This window comes from Prionailurus bengalensis, chromosome B1, assembly GCF_016509475.1.
Source record: "Prionailurus bengalensis isolate Pbe53 chromosome B1, Fcat_Pben_1.1_paternal_pri, whole genome shotgun sequence".
Lineage (NCBI taxonomy): Eukaryota > Metazoa > Chordata > Mammalia > Carnivora > Felidae > Prionailurus > Prionailurus bengalensis.
Window position 1 is genome coordinate 206419924 of NC_057344.1, and position 26158 is coordinate 206446081.

Here is a 26158-nt window from a genome sequence, read left to right on the forward strand (position 1 = left end):
AGGCGTTTGTGACCAAACTCACTAGTCCTTGTTGATGCTGCCTTTGCCTTCAGGATCCAGCATCTTGAAGGCATTCAGGATGGTCTCTTCGGCATCCGTACCTGCCCACAAAAGGCCTTGAACCAGGGGCTTTTAGGGCTCCAGTCCTGCTCCGGGCCATCCCAGAGCCTTCCCACCTCCAGCTCCTGAGCGCCTGGGAGACTCTGCAGCTCCCACCCTGAGGGGACTGTTCTGGGGTCCCTGGAGTTCTACCCACCCTGAGGGGACTGTTCTGGGGTCCCTGGAGTTCTACCCACCCTGAGGGGACTGTTCTGGGGGTCCCCGGAGTTCTACCCAGGCCCAGAGGTGGAGCGAGTGCTCAGCGAGTGAGGGACAGAGGCTGTCGCCAGTAGGCAGAGGGGAGGTAGGCTGGGCGTGTGGCCCACAGATGTGGGTACCAGAATGCTAGGCTTTTCATCAAATTGGAACCTTTGGATTTTTATGTGAAATGCCTGGGTTTGTAAGTGTTAGGAGCTAACGAAATACAGATGGCTTTGGCAGACTGGCCTGAAGGCTGCCCCTGGCCAGGGAGAAGCCTGGCTCCATGGTGCTCCCCACCCCATGGTTCTCACCCGTCAGCTTCGCCCCAAACATATTCAGGAACATGGTGAAGTTGATGGGTCCCGAGGCCTCCTTGAGCATGGCATCCAACTCATCATCTTTGACGTTGGTTTTGCCTGTCGCCAATACAAGACCGGGGACGCTGGGTAGGAATGTCACACTCATCCTGGCTGTTCTTGTTGTTGATGTGTCTGCTGTCCCCACTGGCCTCCCAACTCCATCATTCTCCAGGTGACCCCAGAATCAAGTTGGGGAGACCAGAAGGAGGGCAGTGAGCAGATGGGGGGGACACTTGGCCCAAGGGTGGTGGGGTACAGGTTCTGCACGTCAGCATAACCCCAAAACCTGAGCCCCGGGGAGATGGACTGCTGAGGAGGAGGAAGAGGCCACGCATGGGGTCCAGGGAGACTGTGATCTTACCTGGGTGTAAGGGGGCCCAGAGGAAAGAAACCTACCTGTCCTCCCCTGGGACTGCCTCAGGCTGAGAACATGGCCCCAGATGGGAAGTTGAGGGGGAAAGGGCCAGTCTTTGGCTCTTCAGAGGAGCATAAGTTGGCTCCACATTCTCTCCCGGGTCTGTTTCTGGGCTTCCTTAGCATGCCTGGGGGCAGGAGGGCAAGCCTCCCCATGCAGTGGTGTCCCTCTGGGAGGTTGGCCCTTCCCTGGAGCTTTGGTCCCAACCCCCCCATCCATGATGCCTGTGCTTGGGCATCTAGTGATGCCCTGGCCAAACCAGAGAGGGATTTCTCCCCCAGGGGAGACCCGGCCCACCTCCTCATGGCCCATGGGACGTGGGATGTCAGGTCAGGCTGTAGGGCCCAAGTGTAGAGCAAGGCTCTCCAGGGCTGGAGGACATTCTGAGGTGGGGTGTGGCGGGGTTCTGCCCCACGGCACATACCCAGGGAGGCATAGGTGTCCTTCAGATCCTCCTTGTCAATAAAGCCATCTCGGTTCTGATCCATCAGTGTGAATGCCTGAAACCGGAGCCAGGGTCACTAGGTTGCCAGGCCAGCCACACCATGTCAGGACAGGCATCTACTCTCATTGGCTCTGGAGCGAGGCTCCCATAGGGTCTTTGGGTCACCTGCCTTATGATTCCCAGGGGGCCCCTGAGTCAGGAGCTTCTGGGTGGAGGGGACCTGGGACAAGAGCAAAGCCTCACCTCCTTGAACTCCTGGATCTGGGTCTGCTCGAAGTTGGAAAAGACGTTGGATGATGCTCTCTGGGCCCGAAGGCCCCCCCCTTCCTTCTTCTTGGTCTTCCTGCTGGCCTAATGTGAGAAACAGCAAGGCTGAGGGCCCTCCAGGCTGGCATTTTGGAAGGCAAGGCAGAGGACGCAGGGACTATAGCACCAGGGGCTCCGGGGGAACCCCAAGCCCGGGTCCCTGGGCTGGGATGGCTGTAGGCGCCCGGTGTGGGTGTGAGGAGCCCTGACAGCACAGCACCTGCAGCTCTTCTCGAGCTTTGCCCTGCCATCCAGCCAGGAGGAACCAGCTGGGCCTGAATGCCCAAGGAGCGGATGGGTTGTGCAGGTGGCCAGCAAGTGGGTGGGGCTGTTCTCGGGACCCTGCCAGGGTGAAGGCCCGGGCCCTCGTCTTTCAGCCCCAGACCTGCATGGAGACGGCCACGGAGCACAGATTTCCTCCCCACTGCACACACCCTCACACATGTAAACAGACTCAACTTGTGTGCGCACACACACACACACACACACCCCACACGCTTGTGCAGGTGACGCAAGTGTACATAGTCACAATCGCACACTGTGCATAAACACACACACACTCACACTCGCTCCTGCCCCAGTGGCCTACGGGCCACACTCACCATGCCTAGGTCTGCCTGATGCGATGGTCTGTGCCCTCCCTGCCTAGGTCGCCTGTCTTAAGCTCCTACCCAGTCCCCCAGGACACTTCGGGCTCCGGCTGCCGCTCCCTACAAGGGCAGGCACAGGGCTACCCTGGGGACTGGACAACTGCAGAGTGAGCTTTGGCAGCTGGCGGGTGACTCAGATGCCCATCCTGCCCTGCCCAGCAGGGCCCCCAGGTTTCCAGGCACCTCCCCACTGCCCCTGACCCAGAAGCTTTTGTTCTCCTGTTTTCTGTACATCTCCAGGGCCACCTACATGTGGACCAAAGACCCGGGAGCTATGGGAACTAGAGGAAGGAGCACCTTTCCCAGATTTGCACAAAGTTACTGTGAGTGGCCTTGGGGGCTGGTCACCATGCACTCCTCGAGCATGTTGTGTACACCCTCACCTATCTGCCTCGGTGGCAGATAAGTCCCAGGGCCCCATCCCCATGGCAGGGAACTCCTTGCCTGGAACACAGTGGGGATAGCATTTCTGGGATGAAGGGCCATCCACATGGGCTGGGCCCTGGGCCATTACTCGGGCAAGTTTCCCCCCTATATCGGGGCCCAGCAGGCAGAAGCTGGGGAGGGCACACAGGTGCCTGTGAATGGTGCCAGGTACCAAGGTCACCACAGAATCAGGGGCTGGATGTCCTGGTCTTGGGTTGAGGGGAGTGAAGGTCAGGGGTGGGAAAGGACGGGGGTGGGGTCTGTAGGCTGAGCAGGGGGAGGGCGCTTGGTGGCCGAATGAAGTGGGCAGGCAGGATTCTGCAGTTCCACACCTGGGGAACAAGCCCTCAGAGCCCCTGTGCCTGCACCCAGTAGGGAAGCACCAGCTGCAGCCAGTCTGCAGGTGCGTCTGGGAACCACATCACATGTGAGTGCCACTGTAGCAGGGGTCCTGCCCCTTGGGGCACACACCTTCCATCACGTGACACCCCTGAGGCGATCCCAGGGGCAGCTCACTGTTGGTCTCCACTAAGTATGAGACAACAGACACTGTGCAGAACCTAGGGAGGCGTGACATGCCTGGGGGGGGGGACTTGGGGGCTTCCTGGGGTTCTGCCTGGAGGACTCCCAGAGGGACAACCTGTCACTAATGTGGGAGACCCAGGCAGGGCTGCACTCTCAGCTGGGCAGGGTCTGACCGTGATGCCTGGGGAGACCCTAGCAGGGCTGCAGGAGTGGGGACCACTGCAACGAGAAGGGAAGGCATGTAGGATCTGTGCTCAGAAGGCCCCTGATGTGAGGAAGGCCAGAAGACACTGGCAGGGACCCTGGGGAGGTTTCCTGGGCTGGTAGCACTAAAGATAGCCGTGGAGTCTGGCTCCTGGGAGAATATCGGGATTCAACATGGACAGCTGGCCCTGACAGGTGCAGGGGCATCAGCAGGCGGTCCCGGTGTTCTGAGCCAGGTGGGAGCCCCCTCAGCCTTCAGGAAGGGCCCTGGACCAAAGGAAGTCTCCCTCAGCTTTAGGGGTCTTCCCCGGGCAGCCATGTACATAGGGCACGTGTGCCTGTGTGTGCCCTCCACTGGTCCCCTCCCCGTCTCCCCCGCCCCACTGGAAGCTACTGGTATGTGCTCCCTACCAGCACTCTGGCCTCATCTTCAGCCCAAGAGACATTTATTTTTGATTCTGGAAGCAGGAGTTGCTGAGGAGTCCTGTTTATTTTAAAATCCAGGGAAGGGAAAACACACTCATCACCCGAGGTCATCTGCCTAGCTGCTCAAGGGGGTAGGGGTGTGCACTCTGGATTGCCGCATGGCATGTTGGTGAAAGAGGGTTATTTTGTGCCTTGTGGGGTCAACATGTGCGTACAGTCTCCTCAGGGAGCAATGAGGGGGCTTGGGAAGGCCCTCCCCCCACCCCAGGCCGGGCAGAAGCACCAGTGGAGGCATCAGGCAGAGGTCTCAGAGTCCTTAGAGAAGAGCCTGGTGACCCTGTAGGATGGGCCTCCTTATTCCCACCGCCATCCCAGGAAACAGCGCAGGTGATTTTCCAATTTCTCGGCTGGAGTCCCAGAGCCAGGACTCCAGAGCAAGCTGCCGAGCCAGAAGGGCCTCCCTCCATGCAGATTTACTGAGCACCTGCTTTGTGCCCTGGAGTTTTAGCCTCTGCATTCCATTCTCTTTAGATTTATAGTTAAGCTGTCTTTGGAAACAGAAGGGTATGGAAGAGTAGGGAAAAGTGGGCTCCCTCCGTCGTATTGGGGGCCCTAGTGAGCCCCAAACTCTGGTTCTCAGGGAGCTTCTGCCTGGATCCGTGCAGGGCCCAAGGGGGTGAGTGGTCCTCCTGTCAGCCCACCCCCACCTGATTGCCTTGGGAACCATGTATCCGCACAGCCAGCGCTGTTGGGAGGCTGGCTGGCTGGTCACCACTGCCCCATCTTTGGGCAGTCTCTGCACAGCTGCAGCTGACCTGTCACGTCTTCACCAGGACTAACCACAGAAGTGGGGGAAACCGGCTACTCTGAGGGGGACAGAGTAACTGACAGGTTACCCCCTACCCGTCCCACTTAAGCAGCAGAAGTGGGAGAATGAGGGCCCATCTGGGGGCTCTGTGGACCCAGGGGCCCTGATTGAGGTGGACCTTGGAGCTTCGAACTGCAGGGTCCGGAGGGCAGCAGTCAGGGAGCAGGTCTGCTAGCTCCCAGGAAGACCCCAGCCCCCTGTGCCGGAGAAGCTCCTGCTCTGCTCTGCTCTGCCAGGGGACTGGGGACTGAGACTGGGGGCGGGGGGTGGCTGGAAGGGGCTCCCAAGGCAGTGCCGTCCCAGCAGGGGGTTCCGAGGCCACCATAATCAGCGAGGCCTGAGTGCAGAGGGTCTGGCCACAGCCCCCGCCCTCCCCCCCCCCCCCCCCCGCAAATGCGCGAGGAGCCTGGGGACCAGGGGGCCAGCGCTCAGGTCACACTTAGTACCTAGACCCGGTATTCCCTGTCCAAAACCTCAAACCCCTTTCCCGGCCAAGGCCCCCTCCCAGTCGGTCCTTGAGGCTGACCTGGGACAGCCAGGGACCTGGACAGGCCTGGGCGGGGCTGCAGGCCGCACTCCAGCCGCCCGGCGTGCGTGGTGGTGGGCTCCTTCCCCGACTTTCCAGGCCCTGACGGGAGAGCCCTGGCAAAGCAGGAGGATACGGTGCCATCTATTTTACACTTTGTGACTTTGACTTGTAGTTTTCAAATATTTGGACATATAATGGGCGGGCTCGATTGCTGCTCAACCCGGCCTGACAGCGTCCGGGGCTGCAGGAGACGTGGCGGGAGGCCAGCGCCTCACACCCAAGACAAAAATCACCCGCGCCGCCCAGCCAGAACCCGCTTGCTCGGCAGTCGCGCACGCGCAGCTGGTAGCGAACAGCGCGCCCGGTGACTTCCCCGCCCGGAGCGGTCCACCTCCGCCCACCGGGGGGCGTTCCACCTCCGCCCACCGGGGGGCGTTCCACCTCCGCCCACCGGGGGGCGTTCCACCTCCGCCCACCGGGGGGCGCAGCGGTGCCCTTGCTCGTCGCCAACGGCGCATGCGCTCGCCCTGGTACGCTTTTACGTCTCCGCGGCTCTCCGAGCCCTTGCGGCGTCCTCCTCGGATTGTGCTTCCGGCGTGAAGGTTACCGACAAGATGGTGCCGCCGGTGCAGGTCTCTCCGCTCATCAAGGTGACTAGGCTTTGCGGCCGTCGCCGCGTGCTCGGCTCCGTGTGGGCTCCGCGTGCGCGACCTCAGGGAACCCTGGACCCGCGCCCCGCGGGTGCGACCTGCCCTCCCCCCTCCCCCCTCCCCGCGCTCCCCCGATCCCCGCCCTGCGCTGCCGACCCCGCCGCGGGCTGGGACCCCCACCGGACCCTGACCCCGCCTCTGACGGCCCTTTCCCCGCAGCTCGGCCGCTACTCCGCCCTGTTCCTCGGCGTGGCCTACGGAGCCAAGCGCTACAGTGAGTGACCGCGGGCGGCCGCGCCGCTGTCTCGGCCGACGGCAGAGGGGGCGCTGGGGCTTCTCAAAGCCTGTTGGGGCTCCCCAGGGCCGTCTGCTAAACCCCAGCGAAGGGCGAGAAGGGGGGCAGAGTGGGAGGCGCCAGAAACCCGAGCGGACGCGGCAGGTGTGTGGGTTGATTTGGGACTGGCTCAGGCGGTCAGGACCCCAAGTGCATCCTGATGCAGGGCAGCCCCCGGGGAACAGAAAAACGGTGAGTTCCAGTTGGCACGTGGTGCCAGGTGGGTGTGGGAGGAGTGCTGCGGTCTGACGCGGGGCGGCCTCTGGCGACCTGAAGGACTGGGCGAAGGACGAGCCGGGTGGCAGCGGGGACCCTGCAGCTGCCCTCTGGGTTGGGCTCTGCGGAGCGGCAGCGGCAGCGGCAGGCCTTCTTCATCGAAGTGAAGGGTGGGAAGCCGAGGCATCGGCATTCCCAGTGCACCTGAAGAGACTGAAGCCCCGCTAGGCAGCGTTTCAGTGAGGAAGTTCAAGTGTCTCCCCACCTTCCCGTTTGCCTTAAACAGGCTACCTGAAACCCCGGGCGGAAGAGGAAAGGAGGATAGCCGCTGAGGAGAAGAAGCAGCAGGATGAACGGAAACGGATTGAGAGAGAGCTGGCAGAAGGTACTCGAATTACTGCATCGAACAGATTTGCCCTCCGCCCGATTTTAGACACGCAGTGCTGCTTCGCGGGGCCCCACTGCAGAGGGAGAAGCCCCCTCTTTTCATCCAGCACCGGCCCAGTGGGTCCTGGGGGTGTGTGTGTGGGGGGGGAGGTGGAGCAGAGGCGTGGGTGTGGGGACGTGATGACACCTTGCCTTTGGTGAGGCTCAGGTCCCTGGGCCTTAGAGGTTAGTTGTCTGGGAATGTGACCTAGTGGTGCCACCTGAGACGGGCCCACAGGACCGGAACCAGGCACACCCATCCCGCTGACTGCTCTGGCCGGTTCCAGTGAGAACATGCGGGCACAAGGAAGACCAAGGACAAGGCTTTAAGCAGAGCGTAGTCGGGCTGCACCGTAACCAGATACTGGATGATGTTGAGCTGAGATGGTCTGTTGGGATCGCCTGAGGCTGTAATAACACGTATGTTTTCTTTTGAACCTTTCAGCCCAAGATGACAGCATACTAAAATGAGCCTGCCTCGCTGGAAGTGTGGATGAATAAAATTTTCTTTCTTGTTATGTGATGCTCTCCTGGACTGTCCCCGCTTGTCTCATTTCTGGACTTGGGCTTGGTTTATGTGCAGTGGGAGTGGGGATGGGGAGGGGGAATTCAGAAGAACTGACTAGCCATCACAGACTCAGGATGCAGTGCACAAATGAGCCTGTGAAGCTCCTCCACTTCTCTTGGGCATCTGGGGGGGGGGGGGGGTGGCCCAAAGGGAGCAGGTTATAGTAGCGACACAGCCAGCTTGGGTGCTGTGAGTGCTGCTTGGTCTTTGCTAAGCCCTAGGCCACCCGTTGGGTGGGCCGTGCAAGTGTCAGGTTGGGACCTGGATCTCTACCCCCCTGTCGTGAATCCTCTCCTCGGCCCACAGGAAGGCATGTGGCCGCCCGGGGACCCGACTGGGGTGCTGCACAAGCTTGTTATCGGACTCAGGCTCTTGCCGAGCTGATAGCCGGGTCCTGCCCCTCCTGGCTGTGCCCCTTCCGACCTCTGAGGCCTGGTATTGGAATGTTACTATTTCCCAGTCACAGGACTTGAGCAGATTTCCCTAGGCTTTGAGCCCAAATTGCATTGGTAAGACGAATTCGTTTGCAAATGTGAGGAGAAAATGAGAAGCAAGCATATAAACACTTTAAAGCCTTGGTTTTAGTTCCGGCGAGGTTTGAGTGAGGCCACCGCAGCTCCTCCTGACTTTGGCGGGATCTGTTCCAGTGTGGCCAGCTGGTGCTGAGTCCCTCTGGAGGAGCGCCTGGCCCTAATCGCAGGCGGTCACCAGGTGTCACTGCTGAGATGGAAACTACCTCCATCTGTGACTGGATGGCTTGGTGGGGGGTGCTCCCCATTCTCTCTCCCCACCTACCCCATGAGCTCTGGAGCTCTGGGAGAGGGCTTGGGTGGCATCTGAATTGGCCTTACAGCGACCTGCAGCTGAGGGGAGGCGTTAAGTGTCTAGTGTCTGGGGAACAAATGCTTTGGAGTTCACATTATAAGGACTTCAAGTTAAAAGCCCTTAATTTCTACCAGATAATCGGTACCTGTTTCAAATGGGAGTAGTGTTCTGTTTGGGTGTGGCTATGCCAATTCATAAACATTAAGGGAACCCTCACTCGTACAGGAGTTGAGCAGACCCTAGGCATGGCAGTGTGCCCCCTGATCTCAGGGTCTGTCAGTGCACCTCTGTGCACAGGGCTGTTAAACGTATTTATGCACAGGTCACTTGTGTCTGATCACTGCCTCACTCATGGCCTTGAGCTTTCTGGCAGAATTTTCCAACAGGTCACATGTGATGTGCCTGTAATTTCTGCCGAATTAAAACAAGGGTGATGTATTTTGTTTTTATTCTGAATTTCTGGTCCTATTTTCCGTTAAACCTGATAGGCAATGGTACCTATGTATCTTACTTGCCCATACACACATAAATGTGCAGTCGTGAATGTTCTCACCCAATGCTTTCAGACACAGTTCGCAGACCCTTTCCAAAGATCTCTGTGGTCTTGCTATGTACCCAAAAGATGGATGAGCGTAAGGTAGGCTAAAGTGTTTAAATTATTCATCGTTGACTTTCATTTATAAAAACGCAAGCCTTAAAAAAAAATTCAAAATATTCAAAATTGTCTTCAGTCACTTCGTTGGGCTTCCTAACCTGTAGCAAAGGGTTAGAGGTGGAGTCCCAGGAGGTGTACGGGATGAAAGAGCGGTCCGAACCCCCGGAGCAGCTCACAGGATGCAGCAGGTTGAAGACTTGGGGGCGGGGCCGCCATTGCAAATCTCTGTGCCCCCTGCAAGAGAAAAGACGCTGAGTGAGAACCGTGTGCACTGGCCTTGCTCCTTCCCTTCCGCCCCGTGTCCTCTACCAGCCCTGCAGGATGAAGGGCAGAGTGTGGGACCTGCGGGGAGCCTAAGCCGATTAGTCTAGCCAGGGCTCAGCCTTTCTTATCTTAGCTCTGGTGACACTTTCAGTTCTGCCGCCCCCGCCCCCCCCCCCCCAACCCTGAAACAGTCTTGTTTACATTGGTTCCCTCCCCATAGCAGGAAATCGCAACAGAAGTCCCAGAGCTGAGGTGGCCAAGCACAGGCAACAACTTCGGGGATTCCATCTTGGGGGTGTGCTGACTCATTGCGATGAAGCCACATTCCCACAGCAAGGGGAGGGGCGGACAGGAAGGGTGTCATGCACACTTGGCTCTTTTAGCTCACTTTTTTTCTTTTAATTTTCTTTGTTTTTTAAATAGCTCGCTTATTTTTTAAGGTCTTCTGTTTTGTTTCTGAGGGTAGCGTGGGAGTAGAGGTAGATTTTCTGAGTTAATTAGGAGGGAACTGCAGCCTGATGGTGGAAGAAAGACCTGTTGAGAGTTCACGATGTTTGGCTGGGATTTCCTCCCCTTTACAAGGGAAGTGACATTCAGTTACTTCATTAGGGAAAATGAGTGTTCCTGGCTAGAGACACAAGGAGACCTTCCAGTCTGGGAGTGTTGGGTGCACCGCCTGAGCAGGGCCGATCCTGAGGGATGGCCGCCCCTGCGGCGAGGAACCAGAGCACGCCAGCCTTTTCTTGAGACTTGACTCTGGTCTTTAACTCCATCTCTTCATACACTTCAACGTGGGGACTAACCAAGTGCCCGCCCCCACAGCCCAGACCTTTCTTGACTGTCGTCCTCTCCTCCTGTTGCTGCTTCTCCTCCTCCAGGGCCTTCACTTTGGCCTCGTACTCATCAGCCAGAGCCTTCCACTCCTTCCTGTTGTTCTGTAGTCGGTCGAACATGGGCAGGATCTCCTCGTGGAAACGGGAAAACTCCTGGACAGGGAATCAAGAAGTTGCCCACACCGCCTGACTGTTCCTGGGCCGCTGGGGCAGGTGGTCTCCCCACGTCTTGGCCCTTGCTGGCACCAGCCTGTCCCCCCACCACCTTGCCCCACTCCCCCAAGAGGAGAACCTGGGAGGGGGTCTGCCTGCCACTGAGACGTCACTTTCCCAGCAAAGCCTTGGAAATGGAGAAGATAGGATGGGGAGATGTGGGGTATGAATGCTTATGGCACAGATGAGGCCCCCAAGAATAAAATAGAAAATAACAATGGCAGAAGGGGAGTCCCTTGGCAGAGGGAGTGGGAACACGGGGGCAGACAAGCAAGTCCTGTGGCTCCTTCTCTGGTCTCTTATGCACACATCACCCATGTACACATGTGTGCACACACAAACACACATACAATCTATGGAGCATGTGGATGGACTTGGGGAAGGCAGTGGGAGGGGAGCAGTGTAGTGGGGCTGTGACCTGTGACCTTCAGGACTGGGATGTACATCCTGGTCCTGCCTTCCTTCCCAGGACTTATAGCCCCAATGAGGGGGTAGCAAAGGGAGATGGTGTTTCAGTAAAGGGGAGCACAGGAGCTGTGGGGGTCAAAGGGGGGGTGGGACTGGTCCAGTCAGGGGTGACTTTACTCAGAACCAGACAACCTCCTCCTCAGAGCGTGGGACCCTGCAGCCCCCCGGACCAGATGGAGTGGAGTCCATGGGCATGTGGGCATCACTTGCGGGGGGGGGGGGCTCTGACTGCAGAACCCTCCCCACCCCCGCCAACATACTCCCTGGCCAGTGACGTCACAGCACATGTCTTCAGCACAGTGTCCCACTGTCACTTGTGCAACATGTGTTTGCTCGGCAAGGAATTCCTAGCTGTGACAGGTGGACCCATCCCTGTCCTCCTGGGTTCACAGGCACTGAACAAATGTACCCACAGATAAACTGCAGTCAGTGCCCTGAAAATAACATGCAGGCCACAAGTGGGGCTGCCTTAGGGTCTTGGGAGAGCACATTTGAGGTGAGACCTGATGGAGAGCAGGAGGACCCTCCAGAGGGAGGAAGCCAGTGGGTAAGCATGAAGTGCTTCTGAGGGGCTGGCTAGGTGAAGGTGGGAAGGTTCTCCTTGGGGTGACGCTGAGGATTTCAGATTTTAAGTGCAAGTCTGAGGAGATAGGGGCTGTGGCAAGTCAGGCCATTGGGTGAACCCACACCAGTCCCCTCCTCCTCCTGTGAACCTAGCCAGGCCCTGCTCACCTTGTACACGAATGTGCACACAAAGTCGATGAAGCCAACTTGTAGTTTGGGGAGCTCAGCTGCCTTGTTCCGGTCCATCATTGGCTTGGTTGGGGGGGGGGGAGCAGAGACACTTTCTCTGAGCCCACAGGACTCACTCAGCCCCACCCAGCTTGGATGAACATGTCCACAGAAATACAGATTAAGCAGTGTCCATGGGATGAAGGTGAAGCCTCTGGCCTTGGGGCCTGGCCTACCTTGATAGATGCTGACCCTTGAAAGGAGACAGCTAGGACATCCCTGTCCCTTCTGAGCCATCTAGTAGTTCCAGGGCTAGGTCCACCATGGTGCTCCCAGTTCCCTGTCCCCTGAGCCCCTTTCTCCCAGGCCCCTGGGAGCTATCCATGGTGCTGACTCAAGACCTGACCAGAGACCCCTGGGAGGCAAAACTCAGATGCCTCTGGAGGGGCTGTCCATACTGTCCACACACTCCAGACTGCCTGAGTTGGCCCTTGCTAGTCTGTTCTTCATAGCTACCCACTGTCTGAAGCTCCATGTGGCAAGGGTGAGTCATACAGGACCTAGAGGCCTGGCCCCCAAGGGACTTGGCTGGTTGGTCAGGATACCCTTACCTGCAGTCTGTACCTGGCCCCAAAGCCTTCTCAACCCCATAGGGTTGAGACAGCTACTCATTGACTGGAGTTGACTTTCCATTTCTTCCACATGCCTTTTGGACAACACTATGCTTTCCTTATACCCTTGGTTCCTATGCAGGTGCCATTGTAGTCTAGCAGCATATTCCTGGCCCCACATTGCTGACCCGAAGATCTCAGCATTGCCCATCTGCCATGGTGTGGGCCCCTGGGCTGCAGCCACTGGCTCCCTCTGGCACCGTACTCTTCCCAGTTGAAGGCCTTTCTGGAGCACCTCACAGCTTGGCTGAGGTTCTGTAGAGCTTCCTAGGCCATGGAGGCTCTGGGTTACGGGCCACAGCCTGCTTCTACCAGCTTTGATAATGGCTTTCCATCTCTGCATGGGCACCACAGCTTTATCCAAACCCTATTATTTCTATAACTTTACCCATTTCCCGAGTCACCTAATTTCACACTCAGCTCATGTCACATGACCCCACAAAGTGAGACTGAGGTCCCAGGACCCCCAAATCCCTGGGAGTCCCCTGTTTCCACTAAGTGAGGCCTGAGTTTCCCAGGGACCACAATGGGGATTCTGGAATTAACACTCACAATGGGCTGCTGATCCAGAACTGTCCTTTCCAAGTCACCTTGTTCCCAGAACTCAGCGGCCACCAACAGAGCTACCTGGGAGGTACGTAAAAGGCAGTCATCCTGTGGAGCTTAGTGCTTGGTCAGAGAATGACCAAGGAGGCTCTTGCCTGGAGCCTCTGTGTCCTCAGTCTTCTCTGCCCCAGACCCTCTGGGATCCCCATTCTTCAGACTAGGCCTAATACACAGTGAGCACATTGGCACTTTCCAATATGGTGGCTGTTGGCCCATCCCCAGAGCAAAGGGGCAGCCCTCAGTGCTACTTGCAAATGAAGGCTCTGTCCGCCTATCTCAGGCTTCCCCTAGATGCAATCCCAAGAGGCACTGACAAGAGGTGGGGGCCCTGCATGACTTCTGACCTTGCTCTGGACTTCCCAGGGCTTGGTGATGGCAGACAGGTCACACGCCGTCATCATCATGGCCCTGCAGGGAGATGGAGCTCCAGGCATGCCCAGGCTGGCCTCCCTCCCTCCCCTCCACCTCCACCTCTGGGCACAGGTCCGAGCTCCAGAGTCCTTCTAGTAGTAGGCATCTTACTGTACACACACACTTCAGCCCACCCCCCTCATACTCCACCTCTCCCTCCTTCTTGCAGCTACAAACTAAAATCAACAAATATTTATCAGGCAGCCTCTAAGTGCCCGTGATTTACAGTTTTCTTTGGTGGATCTCTGGGATAGGCCTGGGGGAGGACTGTAGTTCTGAATCTCCATTTTGTACATGCATCTGTGGAGGTTCATAAGATAAGTAAAATACTGCCAAATCCACAAACTAAGGAAATGGACTGTCTGACCCCAAATCCTGTACGGTCTTCCCAGAAAAGGAGGAGCAGGTTAGATGGAGCATTTATTTTGACGTGTCAAAGCCATTTAGAGATCAGCTGTTCTTGTTGCGGGTCATGGGGGTGGGGGGTGGGGTGGGGTGGGGTGGGGTTTCCTATCTTTGTCCCGGGAGGTTTGAGGATTAAGCAGGGCAGAGATGGCCCCTGTCTCCCCCGCTGCTCACATGACTATCTCCTTCCGCGTAGTCTCCAGGGACAGGTACTCCACCCAGCTCTTCCTGTCCTCGTAGTTCTTAGACTCATCCACAATCTTCTGGAACATCGTCCTCTTCCTGAACCCCAAGAACAAAGAGAGAGAGAATCGACCCCCAGCCCCTCACCCCACCCCTGAGCCAGGACCTCCTCCTAGGGGTCCCTTGGGTCTTCCCAGAGCCCCTGGCCGACGCCTCCCTGCAGGGAGGGCGGCACGCACTTGAAGTAGAGCGCCAGGTCCGTGGCGATGATGGCGATGTCCATCAGGTGGATCACGTGCTCGTGCTGCCGCCGGTTCAGGTTCTGGTAGATGTTCAGGGTCTGCGGGAAGGGGCTCAGGTGGTAGAAGCGGTCCGCCTGTCCCCTCCCCCTCCCAGGATCCGTCCGTCTGTCCCTCGCACGTTGCTGGCCTGCTCCTCCCCCTGGGTCGTGGGCACCAGACCCCGGTGGCCTGGCTCGCTGACCCCTAGCCGTGGCCCTCCCCTCCTTGGCCTGAGGGCTGAGCTCACCCGGCCCTGCGGTGGGTGCTTCACCAATGACCCTCCTCCAGCCCCCCGCCTCCGCGGGATACCGAGGTGGGAGGGGCCAGGGGTGCAGGCGACGGTCAGTCGGTCAGTGGGTGGAGAAACGCCCTGAGTGAGTAACTAACTGGACACGAACCTCCTCTGAGAGCAGGAACTTCCCGAACTCCAGGTGATGCCGTTCCAAAATCGAGGAGCCATGGAGCTTGGCTAAGGGATTCTGGGATCTGTTACAGAGGTTTTACTAAAATGAAACTTTGGTCAAAAGCCCCCAGAGTGGCTGGTTGCGGCTTCTAGGCTTCCTGTCCTTCCCCTCCCTGCCCCTCAGCCAGCTGTAGGCAGGCACCTCCCGTGGGACCCCTTGACAGATTCTTCTGCTCAGCCCCCAGGGCGCCCAGGCGAGCCACCTACTTCATCTGGTACAGGTTGTTGGTGCCACGGTGGTCGATGTCGTGGCACAGGCCAGCGGTCACCATGGCGAAGGCCTCTAGGTCTGTGTAGTAGCTCTTGAGTTTGCCGGTCTGAGGAGACAGGCACCTACAGTTCTGCAGCTCAGCTCTGTCAGCCCCCTCGCCCACCCTCCCTTCCCTGGGCCGGGGGTGGGGGGGGGCAAGCAGGATGGGGGGGGAGCTGGGCCCTCCCCAGACTTGGTGTTCTGTACCTATTTCCGGGGCTGGGGGTGCACACCGGTGGGAGGGGCTTCCACTTCCTCTCCCCTCTGCCCTTGAAGGCCTCCACCCCCCACGCAGAGGAATCCCCACCTCCAAGCACCTGGGGCACGGCCCATGGAACCAGGAGAGGCCTTAGGACCCTGGCCAGATGGGAGGGATGACAGGGAGGCATGTCTGGCCCCTGACGGTACACGCACCATGAGTAGAGTGAACATGGTCTGGGCCACATTGAAACCATGGCGCCAGTTGTGGTAGGTGATTCTCCGGTACCCTTTGCTCACGGAAAACAGAAACCGCACCAGGACCTGCGGGAAGCCAAGAGAAACACGGGCTCGGACACTGAACGTCAGTCCCGCCAAAGCATTCACAGACTGACAGCTTGGTGTGAAAACCCTGCTCACTCCTGTACCCGAGGCCTCCGTGACCCTTTCTGTCCCAACGATTCACACTACTGGCCCCTGACGACTTTCCTGGGTGGGAGGGGCTTGCTTGTCACTGCAGGGTGCAGGAGGGGTGGCAGGCAGCCTGTGGGGCACAGAGTCGAAGCCTGGGGCTTCCCAGGCCTCCATCTGACTTCCCAGCCCCAAATTGGGAAGAGGACCCCAGGCAAGGGCTACAGGGTGTTTTAGAAGAAAAGGTCTGTTTTGGGCATGTGTGTTTGAATGGGGCAGTATTTGTGGGTACTTGGCAAGGGTGATGCAGAAATAAAACGTGACACATTTTCTGCCGGGCGGTTATCTCTGGACAACAGAATGTGGGCCAAGGGAGCCCCTGCTGCTTCCACTGTGATTTTTAGTGTCAGAAAATGATTCTGAAGTTTAGAAATTCAGTTAATGATTTCTACACCTTTTTCCTTTGTGTTTTCTTTTAGTGTTTAGTAAAATTTCTTTTGACAATGCCAGCCTGTTGCACCTGTTCTCGGTGGGGGGGGGGGCACACGAGGTGGAAGTGTGGTGGCAGAAAACTACAGGACAGCAGCAGAGCTCAGGGCAGAGCTGGGAGGGCCACCCCTCCTCCCTGGGGTGACTTCTGGGGGTCTCTGTGTTCAGGCTGAGAGGTCTGTGCTTTCTGCACAGCTGATGGGCTCCTTCTGTTTCCTCCTCTCCACCCCACGCCAAAGCCCTGCCGTTGCCCAACAAGGCACTTGATGATCAAATTGCCAGGAACAAGTATTTATCAGACATTCCATCCATGTATCTATCCGTGGATACATTCATCCGGTGATGTGTTCTAGGCATACCTGCTGTGTGTATTCTGTAATGAGCATGTGACCAAACTTCCTATAGGACCTAGGACTCCTGACCACATCTCTCCCACCTCTTGTGGGGTTTGGGGCTCCCAACCATTTCCAAATTCTACCACCTCCTGGATCTGGAACCCTTCACCACAACCCCAACCTCATAGTGGATCTGGGACCCCACACCAGGACCCCCTACCTCATAGTGGATCTGGGACCCCCTCACCAGGACCCCCCACCTCATAGTGGATCTGGGACCCCTCACCAGGACCCCCCACCTCATAGTGGATCTGGGACCCCCTCACCACGACTCCACCCCACCTCCTGAGGGATCTGGAACTTTCGGACCACGCCCAGCTCATAGTACATCTGGATGCCGCATTTGACCAGCTCCAGCTCTGTGCACTCCAGATCAGAGAAGTGGAACTCATAGATGTCGAACTTGTTGGGCCCCGGAAGCACTTCCTTCTGTGGGAAGAATTGTGGGGCTGAGGGAGGCAGGCTTTTCTCTTCCTTCCCAGGACCCTCTGTCCAGCCTCAGATGCCCCAGTTGTGTGGTGACATCCCCCCTCGCGGTTGCTTTGGCCTGTGGCTGGGACACTCACATGCCCTGCGCTTCAGCCCCCACCCAAGGCCCCACAACAAGTACAGGGGTGTTGTCAGGAAAACAGATGCAAAAACACACACGTAAAGAGATCCAGGCACACACGTGATGCACAGACACACACACGGACCCAGGCACAGGGATATGCAGACAGCAGCAGACATCAGGAAGTGACATGCTCTGGTCTCCTAGGAATGAGGAAGTCTCTCCCGACCCTCAGGCCCCTCCAGTCTCCACCTGAGGGGTGGGAGTCAGGTTCTGACCAAGATTGTCCCCAGCTCATCCTCCTCACAGTCAGCAGGCTCCTTCCCCAGGCGTTCCCTTGTTGGCTAGGAGAGAAAACAAAGGCGCTGAGACAGAGAAAGTGCCAGCTATGCCCCTCACGAGCATGGGACGAGGTGACAGCACTACACCCCTCATGACTATGAGACAAGGTGACATCTGGCACAAGACAACAATTGCCTTGGGAAGCCACAGCTGGAGCCTCTAGCTTCAGAGGTAAGTGACAGTGCCTATGGGGTACCTCACATTTCCTGCGTGTCCCCCCCACCCCCAGCACTGTTCTGTGCTGTCCACATGGACAACTGATGGGGCCCTTGCACAGCACAACCAGGAGGGCTCTGGACGCTGCTCACAGCTGAGGACACAGGGCAGGGACTGCCCCTGGCCACGCAGAGCATGTGGGACTCCAGGACCACAGGACGTGCCCTAACTACTGGGATGTGCTGCCTGTGGAGAGGGGGCCAGGCTGTGACAGGAGCGGTACCAGGACCAGCTGGATCTCGTCCTTGTCGCATCTCACGTGGTAGAGAACCATGTCCTGCGCGATGTCCTTGCGGTTCTCCAGCTTGTTCATCTTGTCGTAGGTGTCAGTGTTCAGCACTGACCAGCCCAGGAACTGAGTGAGGGACTGCAGACAGAGAAGCAGCGTCACCACCTGCCCTGTGCCCGCTGGGTGCCAGGCCCTGTGTCCTGGTGTGTGGAGTGTCACTCTGGGGCAGTGAGTGCTTCTAATGGGGTCTCCAGGGTGGAAGGGGGTTCCAGGATGGGGGCTCAAGCTCCCCCTTGTCCTCACTCTCCTTGGGCCTCACGCTGGGTCCAAATGCTAAAGTAGGTGACGGGGGGCGGGACTCCACATGGCTGTGTCCCATGCCATCACACAGGTGTCACCTCTGAGAGCCACACCTGGGACAGGTGTTTACCTCCATGAGGACTTCATCCTGTTCGTCAAAGGGCTTCCCATCTTTCCTGTTGTAGAAGGTTGCGACCCCCACAATCTCCTCCTTTTTGTTGACGATGGGCATGGAGAGGACATTCTTGATGGTCCACCCTGAGTCGTCCAGAGGCCCTTCCTGCAGGGAGAGGCGTCCAGAGACACCTGCTACTCTGGGCCTGGCCCTGGCCCAGGCTTGTCACCCAGAGAGTGTGAACCTCTTTTCTGCTGCCCTCCAACTGCGGTGACTGGGCTGTTGTTCCTGTCTGTTCACTCCCCCCATGCATGAGCACCTCACGCCTATGGGTTTGTGTTGTGCCTTCTCCCACCAGCTAAGGATGACGCTCTTTGCCCACCAGGGCGGATTCATGGTGTGAGTTCTGTGGTCACACAGGACCCTTCTCTTGGAAGGCTCCCACGCTCATTTGAATCTCTGCTGCCATGCTCTTAAAGTTTTTCATGGCTGTCGAGCACGGGGCCTTGCATCCCATTCTGTTGGGCCCCACGAATCGTCTCACCGTCCATTGGTCATAGCCAGTGAGATATGAGCAGTGGCCAGCTCCTGGGAGAGGCCTTGGAGACAAAGGCCGATTGCACTGGCCCACTTGACTCTTGGCCCCCTCCAGAAAAGAGCGTGTTTGGGCCTTGTGTCCCCAGAGGAGGACCCAAGGGGCAGGAAACCTCACTGTGGCCTGGCCCTGCCCCACCAACCCGAGACCTGAGCACGGGAAGTACGTGTTTGCTGCCGTTAGCGCCTGAGATGTTCTTGAGGAGCGAAAACTAATTCAGTCCATCATTTCCCTAAGTACGGCATACTTTCTCTAATGAATGGATAGATACCTGAAATTTGAACATTTCGTCGGCGGGGGCATTCATAATGTTACAGATCTGAAAGAGGATCAGGAAAACAATTTCACCTGAAGCAGCCAAATGTACCATATGATTCTAAACCAGACTATCCAGCCTGATGGATTCTAAGTAGGCGAAGCAGGGCAGCTGGGAGAGGTGCACGTGCTGGTGGGAAGGGCTGGGGCACCAGTTGAGGACAGAGCCTCAGCAGACTCACAAAGCCACTTTCTGCCACGTAGGTTGGAAGGCCACTGGCCAGGGCCCAGTGATCGGCTGGGGGTGTGCTGGGGGAGAGAACAGAGGGGCAGATGGTGGATGGGTTGTCCGATGTGTGCATGTAGATTTGGCACAGTGTGTGTGTTTACGTTCATTCCCTTTTCTGAGCTCTGGGCGGGGCGGGAAGGCTAGCAGGTTGTGCCTCAGGGAGATCAGGAGGAGGCCAGGGGTTAAGTTTGGGGATAACCGTGCCGTTTTATCCCTCTTCTGCCTATGCTGAGGCCCCTTACCCTGTAGCAGCCCCCTTCACCACTGGGGGCCCCACGCTTCAACCCAGCCCCAGGGCTCAGTGTCAGTCACCTATCCTGTGGCCTCGCACCTGGATCCCAGACCCTTCGTGGGACCTGCAGGGTGGGGTCCTGACAGGCTTATGGGGTTGCAGGGTCACATGGTCATGCAGCTATAGAGCTGGCAATGGCCAACACCTCTCCCCAGTCTGTCGAGTTTGGAGCCCCTCCCTGCCCTCTGCCTAGCTGTGCCTCCACTGGGACAGGCATCCCCCCTATCTTGCCCCACTGGGTGTGCCTTCTGGGGACCCCACCTGTGTGGGTGGCTGGGTGAACCAGGATGAGACTTGAGGCCTCAAAGGTCAGTTGCTGCTGCCAGGGCTACCTGGACAGCTCACCTGAGCCTTTGAAAGTGCGCCCTGGACATGCTCTGTGCCTCCCTCCCCACATCCTCACTCATTTCCTCCCATATTGGTGAGTCACCCTCCCTTCCCACCCCATTTCTGCCTTGCCCTACAGCACAGGGAGCACCATGGTCTGTGCGAGGGGCCAAAGGCTGCTGAATCCATTGTGATAAATCCCCGAAGCCAACCCAGCATGGGTCTGAGGGTGCTCCCACCCTCAGGTGGTGCTTCCTTCAAAGCCCTGGCACTTACGGGATGACCTTGATGTCTTCCTTGCCATGGAGGATATAGTCGATGACTTTGTAGAAGACGATTTCCTGTGAAATGGACCACAGCAGTCGTGAGGTGCTCCCCGGGCCAGCTTCCCAGCGGGAGCCTCCCTGAGGGGTGAGAGGAGCCACCCAGGTGCCCCACCCAGATACACACATGCATGTGCATACACAGCACATTCCACACCCAGAGTTATACACAACCCTCACGTGCACACACACGTGCAGACCATCAATGACACTTGTGTAACACACATTACACACTTATCTTCATTCTGTGTCCTACTCAAGCCCACACACAAACTGGGTCCCATACCCTTTCATACATGTGCATACAGCCACCCAGGCCTGCGTGCATGTGCACACACACACACACACACACACAAACTGTGGCAGGTCATGGTCACAGCCCAGCCTTGTGCAGGAACTCGTCTATACACTTGACACACAACCCTGTGAGGAGGGCACAGTTAGCAGGTGGGGAGACTGAAGCATGGCCGGGCTGGGTGGTGTGTACCAGGTTGGATGCACACACGATAAGGGGCACAGGTATCTGCCCATGTTCCCATGCACTTTTCATATTGCCTCTGTCATGCACATGCACACGCGTGTGCACACACATACACATGGCCCCATTAGGGAGAAGCTACAGTGGTTTCAAGGGGCAGCGGAAGGACCACCCAATCAGGACGGATGCTGGTTATTCCAACCAGGCTGATGACACTTATTGGGAGACCAGCACCTGCCCCACCTGGCCCAAGAGCATGGGGTGGAGTCAGGCGGGACAGCAGACAAGCACTCAGAGCAGTCAGGCAGCCAGCCGGCCCCGGTGGTCTGTTCCCACCTCCCCACACCGTTCCTAAAACCCTCCCTCTCCCACCCTGGGTCAAGCTGGGACAGACCCCTTCCTGCCCTGGAACTTGAGTTGGAGTCAGGGAAACCACAGTGTGCCAAGTGGACCTGTCCCCCCTCCACCATGACTCACGCGGCCATCGGGCGTGCGTGGGCCTGAGTACGGCTGAGCTTCTCCCATCAGCACAGGCCACACATCAAAGAATTCCTGAGCCAGGAAGAGAGGGGAGAGAGTTAGTGAGTCAGTCTGGAGCAGGTCAAGCCTGGCCAGGAGGCTGGTGGGACAGCGGGGCCTCACCTTCTCCTTGGTCATGTCCAGGAGGCCCACTGAGTACCGGTCACAGTTTAGATAGGCCCGCACAGTGTAGAAGGCCTTGTGGAACTGCCTCTCGATGTCTGTCAGCTCCTCAAACACCTTGTTAGCTGACCACAGCAGCACCTGGTGGGGGGCACACTGGTGAGCCTGTGGTGCCACGCACACACACACACACACACACACACACACACCTGTGTGACCACAGCAGCACCTGGGTGTGAACTGTCACACCAAACATACACAGGCACACACGCAGCTGACCACAGAGCCCCAGAGGGACACTGGTTGATGGTGCCTCTCCCAACAGCATCTCCACAGAGTGCCATCACCCAGGATTTCATCCAAGCACAAGGCTATCTGCTCCTTGACCCAGGTGCCCTGAAACCTACTGGAAGGTAAGCCCTCCAAGCTTCGGCCGTGTCGCGGACCCTCACTGTCTCGTGCTGGCCTTGGGCTGGGTCAGTGAGTGAAAGAGTGAATGCATTAGAATTGAAAGGTAAAGCTTTGACCAGCCTTCCCTTATCAGCCTTGAGAAGCTGGGTTTTGAGAACATGGGGTCATTGTGTTCTGGATGTCACAAAGCAAGTTGAGAGCAACAGGTCACTGACATGCTCCACGAGGCCCTGGCCAGACCCTCCCCGGGACGTCGACACCCCAACTGAACCCTGGCTGCTGTCCAGGGTCACTGACCAGGCTCAGGTGAACCCTGTGGGGCTCTCCCCTCTCCTGCCCGGGCGGAATTTCTCTATTTCCTCAGCCAGGGCCCAAAGGCAGGTGACTCCAGCCTGTGCCACCCACCACCGCACATGTCTTCTGGCCTGTAAGGAGTGTTGCTTGGTGCAAGCCCTTCCTGCCGCCATGCTGCTTCCCCTCCTGCCAGCCCCTCTCAGGCTTTCTGCAGCTCCCACCCTTTACTGTCATGGCAGAATGGGCTTTGGCGGCCCCACTTGCCCTGGAGCCTCTCACCAGGAGGCGCTTAACCCTAACCCTATCCCTGACATTCTCCATTGGTGCACAAGGCTCATGGAGATCTGGTCCCACCCACCACTCTCCATTGGTGGATGAGGCTTACCTGGTGGCCTGGCCCCACCCCCTCTCTGCCCATCCCTCTCCAAGGCATTACCAAGTGCCCTCAGCACTCACTGTGACTGACCACAGGGTCTTTGCACAAGCTCTATCCTCTGCTTTTACAGCACTCATTCCAGGGCTTCCTCATCTTTGGGTCTCAGCCTAAAGTTATCTTTGGGAGGCGTGTCTGAGCACCCACCAAACCTGACCCCTCCCAACACTCCATTTTGTTCTGACCTCATGCAGGTGCAGTTTCATTGTCTCCCTACTCCACCACAAGCTCCATGAGGCCAGAAGGCATAGCTTCTTCATGGCTACACAGTACTTCACGCCTGAGTGCCTTGCAACCTGTGTGTTTCTTGATGGCACAGAAGGCTGTGAGCTTTGAAGCTCTAAGGCAGACTGTCTGAATTCCAGGTCCTGTAGCCAGCTGCCACCTGGACGACTGCACATGCACGGCAGGGGAGGGCAGGACTCTGTGGTCACCCACACCCACCATACTGTGTCTCCTTCACCTTTGAGCCACTGGCTTAGCAACCTGGTCCTCCACGGCTAATGGCTTGGACACAGAAGCCTTCATCCTTTTCCCCCACACATGGTGAACAAGGGTGCTGGTCTGCTTCCCCTCAGCTCTATGACCTCAGGGAGGTTGGCTAACTTCCAGACCTCAGCCTCCCCACCTCTAAAATGGGGATAACGATGCTGGGAAGAGGAAGATGGAACAGGAGTCGGGCTCTGAGAAGAGCGCTTGGCTTTCAGGAGCCCATGTCTGTGAGTGTGCACATGAGTGTGTTAGTCACCTGGGTGTCCATTCCACAGATACTCACCAAGCTTCCCCCGGGTACAAAGCCCTGACTAGGACCAGAACACACACCAGAGATATAAGAATTGGGGGAGTCAGGCTGGGGGAAGGCTGGGTGCTCAGAGACGTCAGGGTCAGCTGCCCGCGGTCCTGCTGGAGCACAGGGCGGGGTGTATGCCTGAGCTGCACATCCAAGTTTTGAGTCACCTGAGTACTTTGGTCCCCAAAGCCTGTCCCCCCGGAGGAGGACAGCGAGCAGAAGGACTTGTGCCTCACAGTAGAGCATCTGAGGGACACCCTCCGCGACCCCCCACCCCGTCCCATCCTGCCCTCCTTGCAGAGCGCCTCCTGTCACGCCCTGCCCCTCGGCTGCTCCAGTCAGACCAGGGGCCCGTTGCCACTTGCTGGACTCTGCTCTGAAGCAGGTTCTCCACGGCCTTGAGGAAATAGGGGCTTAGCAGGTTAGGCAACACATCCAAGTGTTCTGAAGCCAGGCGTCCTGGCTCACTGAGGGCCTCTGCATTCCCCTCTCTCCCTGTTTCCTTTTTTAACTTTCTGAGTTGAGTCTGGCACATTCAGTAGGCGAGTGCGGTGGAACACAGCTGGGTGGATCTTTATGTTGGCACACACCTGTGCAGTCAGAATTTAGAGCATTTTAGTCCCTGGTCGACATAGCACCCCCTCTCTGTCTTGGCAACGGTTCTTGTGACCTCCGGCCCCAGAGTGCTCTGGAACTTCAGCGAGGTGTCTCATGCAGTCCCTGTTCTGTGTCACTCTGGGGTGCTGTTCCTGAATCCCCAGTGGCTTGGGCCTCCCGGATGCCCTGTCTGCCACCGCCTCGATTCCAACTTGGGACCATCTGAGGCTGCTCCTGCTCATCCAGTTCCCACATAGCCTCCCCCTCCCCTGACTTCAGACCAAGGAGAGTTCTGACACCTGTTGGCCGACAACATCTATGTTGCCTGCTGGAGATTAGCAGGCCAGGACCCTCAGGGAGTAAACATAAGGGTCAGTAAATGGGCCTCAGACTTTCAAGAGAAGTTAGAAACCCAGATTCTTAAGTGAAATCCAGCCTTTAAAACGTAGGAAAACTTGTTGAATCAGACTGGGGCCTTGTGTGGCTCAGGACATGTCCCACCTTTCGGGGTGCAGCTCACTTCTCGTCTTCTGGACCTCAGCTCCTTTCCCGGGAGTGGCCACCACATGTTGACCTCAAGCCTGTGCCTGCTGTCATCAGCACACCAGTGCCGCCACATGTTATGTGAACCCAGCACCAGGTGATTGAGGGACTGGGAGCCAGGATCAGCCGGGGGCTGCAGTGTTGCCCCTCATAGATTCGTGCTCCAAAATGAGAAATATGGGGGTGATGGTGAGGAGCCCAATTGGGCCCTGGCACCCAATTGCATGTGGGGACGGACAACACAGAGGCCTATACAGCCTCCTGGAATGGAGAGGCTGGTCTTGTGAGGCCCAACCTGGCACTCATACTCCAGGAGGGAGAGGTCAGGATGTGTGGAGGGTGGGGAGCAGACAAGAAAGGTGAGCCAGTGAGCTCTGGTCAGCCTTGGCTCCCAGGGATCTTAGTGAGTTGTAAGCTTTTGAGAACTGGTTGCTCAGTCTTCAGAGATTGTGATGCCCAGTGGTTAGACATGGCCATCATTAAAATTAAATGATGTAAGCTTAAAAAATAAGAAAAGTATATTAAAACAAATGTACCAATGTGCAACCTTATTGCTTCCTCGTTATCCCACTGCAGTTCGCTATCACCTGTGCTCCTGAGGCTACTTATGGTGGAAGATGATCTGGAACAGGGCACATCTCCTCCCAACTGTCTGTGTGGTTTTCTGAAATTGTCTAGTCCTGGCAGGGGTCGTGCATCCTCTGGTCTTCTCAGCCAGCCAGCAGGCCATGGCACACAGGCAGCCTAGAAGGTGGAGAGGCCAGAGTCCTCACCGACGAGGCAACAAGGACTGCTGGGGAGTGGGGATCACTCAGCGAAAGCGGGCCAGTCAGCTTGATGTGGTAGATCAGGGAGAGTTCCACCGTCTCTGACCAAACCTAATGTGCACCCTGTTGGTTCTGTCGCCTCTGACTAAAGAGGCCTCGGTGTTTTCAGGAAGGGACTGGCAGGGGGCCCTGGTGGAGTCTGCAGGGAGCATAGTCAGGGTTGAGTAGTTCTTGACTGGGGGATGGAGGGCAGGTCTGAGGACCCTGAGAGCTGCTAAGGTTTGAGGATGGGGGGGGGACACCCTCTTCGTGAGAACTGCTTTAATTCCCAAGTAGCTGCTCTCCTACAGCAGAAGGGGGAAAGACAGCAAGGAGCAGGTGCCAGGCTTAACTGCAAACCGTGTTGGTGCCAGTCTTCACTTACTTTAGAGTTTCTGCTCCAAAAGGGATTGTGAGGTAGAGCCCTGTGCTCTGCACAAATTAATTAGGGTTCTTAAAAACGTTGTTCATAGTATGAGGTGTCAGAAACAGCTTTTTACTAGGACTAGGTGATGTCTGAGTGGAAAATCAAAGCACCCAAATGAAACATGAATCCACTGTTGAAGCCCACAGTAGAGCTCTGACTTAAAGCATGTCTGTACATGCGTGTGGTCTGAGGAGCTGGAAACAATGCATTTCCTAAGCGCTGGCAATTCATTTGCCAGAATGATACTTATTGCTGGTTTAGGTCTAGCATAACTGGACAACAGGACAGACCAAAATCCCTGAGTCTCAGAATCCACTTCTAAGTGGGGACAGGAGGTGCTAGAACATGAACAGAATAAACAGCCTTATGGCTTGTTGCAAGTAGATGAGTAGACAGAGGGGATACAGGAGGCAGGGTTGGGCAGGGAATGCGGGGCTCAAGTGGGGGTGCTCAGGGCAGGGGAGAGCTCTCTGCAGATGAGCCACAGGGTGTGTGGAAACAGTG

The 26158-nt window shown here is 57.3% G+C and overlaps 2 protein-coding genes across 4 annotated transcripts in view; one reads left to right on the forward strand and one right to left on the reverse strand.

The window, feature by feature from the left end:
• Positions 1 to 5969: 5969 nt before the first annotated feature.
• On the forward strand, positions 5970 to 7597 carry ATP5ME (ATP synthase membrane subunit e). The gene is made up of 4 exons (XM_043573244.1): positions 5970 to 6103; positions 6323 to 6377; positions 6940 to 7038; positions 7525 to 7597. The coding sequence occupies exons 1-4, from the start codon at positions 6068 to 6070 to the stop codon at positions 7548 to 7550; spliced, it is 216 nt and encodes a 71-aa protein (XP_043429179.1). The 5' UTR covers positions 5970 to 6067; the 3' UTR covers positions 7551 to 7597.
• Positions 7598 to 8903: 1306 nt separating this feature from the next.
• PDE6B (phosphodiesterase 6B) overlaps positions 8904 to 26158 on the reverse strand; it is a 34624-nt gene continuing 17369 nt past the window's right edge. For 2 of the 3 annotated variants that reach the window (XM_043573242.1, XM_043573243.1), the window contains exons 4-22: positions 21354 to 21494; positions 21189 to 21263; positions 20187 to 20251; positions 19245 to 19311; positions 19019 to 19066; positions 18168 to 18317; positions 17732 to 17875; positions 17229 to 17294; positions 16683 to 16829; positions 15322 to 15429; positions 14865 to 14974; positions 14593 to 14680; positions 14153 to 14253; positions 13905 to 14012; positions 13259 to 13322; positions 12861 to 12935; positions 11638 to 11721; positions 10221 to 10377; positions 8904 to 9361 (exon numbers count right to left, since the gene is read on the reverse strand). In XM_043573242.1, the coding sequence (XP_043429177.1) occupies positions 9300 to 9361; positions 10221 to 10377; positions 11638 to 11721; positions 12861 to 12935; positions 13259 to 13322; positions 13905 to 14012; positions 14153 to 14253; positions 14593 to 14680; positions 14865 to 14974; positions 15322 to 15429; positions 16683 to 16829; positions 17229 to 17294; positions 17732 to 17875; positions 18168 to 18317; positions 19019 to 19066; positions 19245 to 19311; positions 20187 to 20251; positions 21189 to 21263; positions 21354 to 21494 (1860 nt within the window). In that variant the 3' untranslated portion in view covers positions 8904 to 9299. Of the gene's footprint in view, positions 9362 to 10220; positions 10378 to 11637; positions 11722 to 12860; positions 12936 to 13258; positions 13323 to 13904; positions 14013 to 14152; positions 14254 to 14592; positions 14681 to 14864; positions 14991 to 15321; positions 15430 to 16682; positions 16830 to 17228; positions 17295 to 17731; positions 17876 to 18167; positions 18318 to 19018; positions 19067 to 19244; positions 19312 to 20186; positions 20252 to 21188; positions 21264 to 21353; positions 21495 to 26158 lie in introns of those variants that run through there. The other variant, XR_006296246.1, reaches the window with a different exon arrangement.

Coding starts and splice junctions, on each gene's coding strand:
- ATP5ME (XM_043573244.1), top strand. CDS start 6,068: ATGGTGCCGCCGGTGCAGGTCTCTCCGCTCATCAAG. Junction 6,104..6,322: donor AGGTCTCTCCGCTCATCAAG/GTGACTAGGCTT, acceptor CTTTCCCCGCAG/CTCGGCCGCTACTCCGCCCT. Junction 6,378..6,939: donor CTACGGAGCCAAGCGCTACA/GTGAGTGACCGC, acceptor TGCCTTAAACAG/GCTACCTGAAACCCCGGGCG.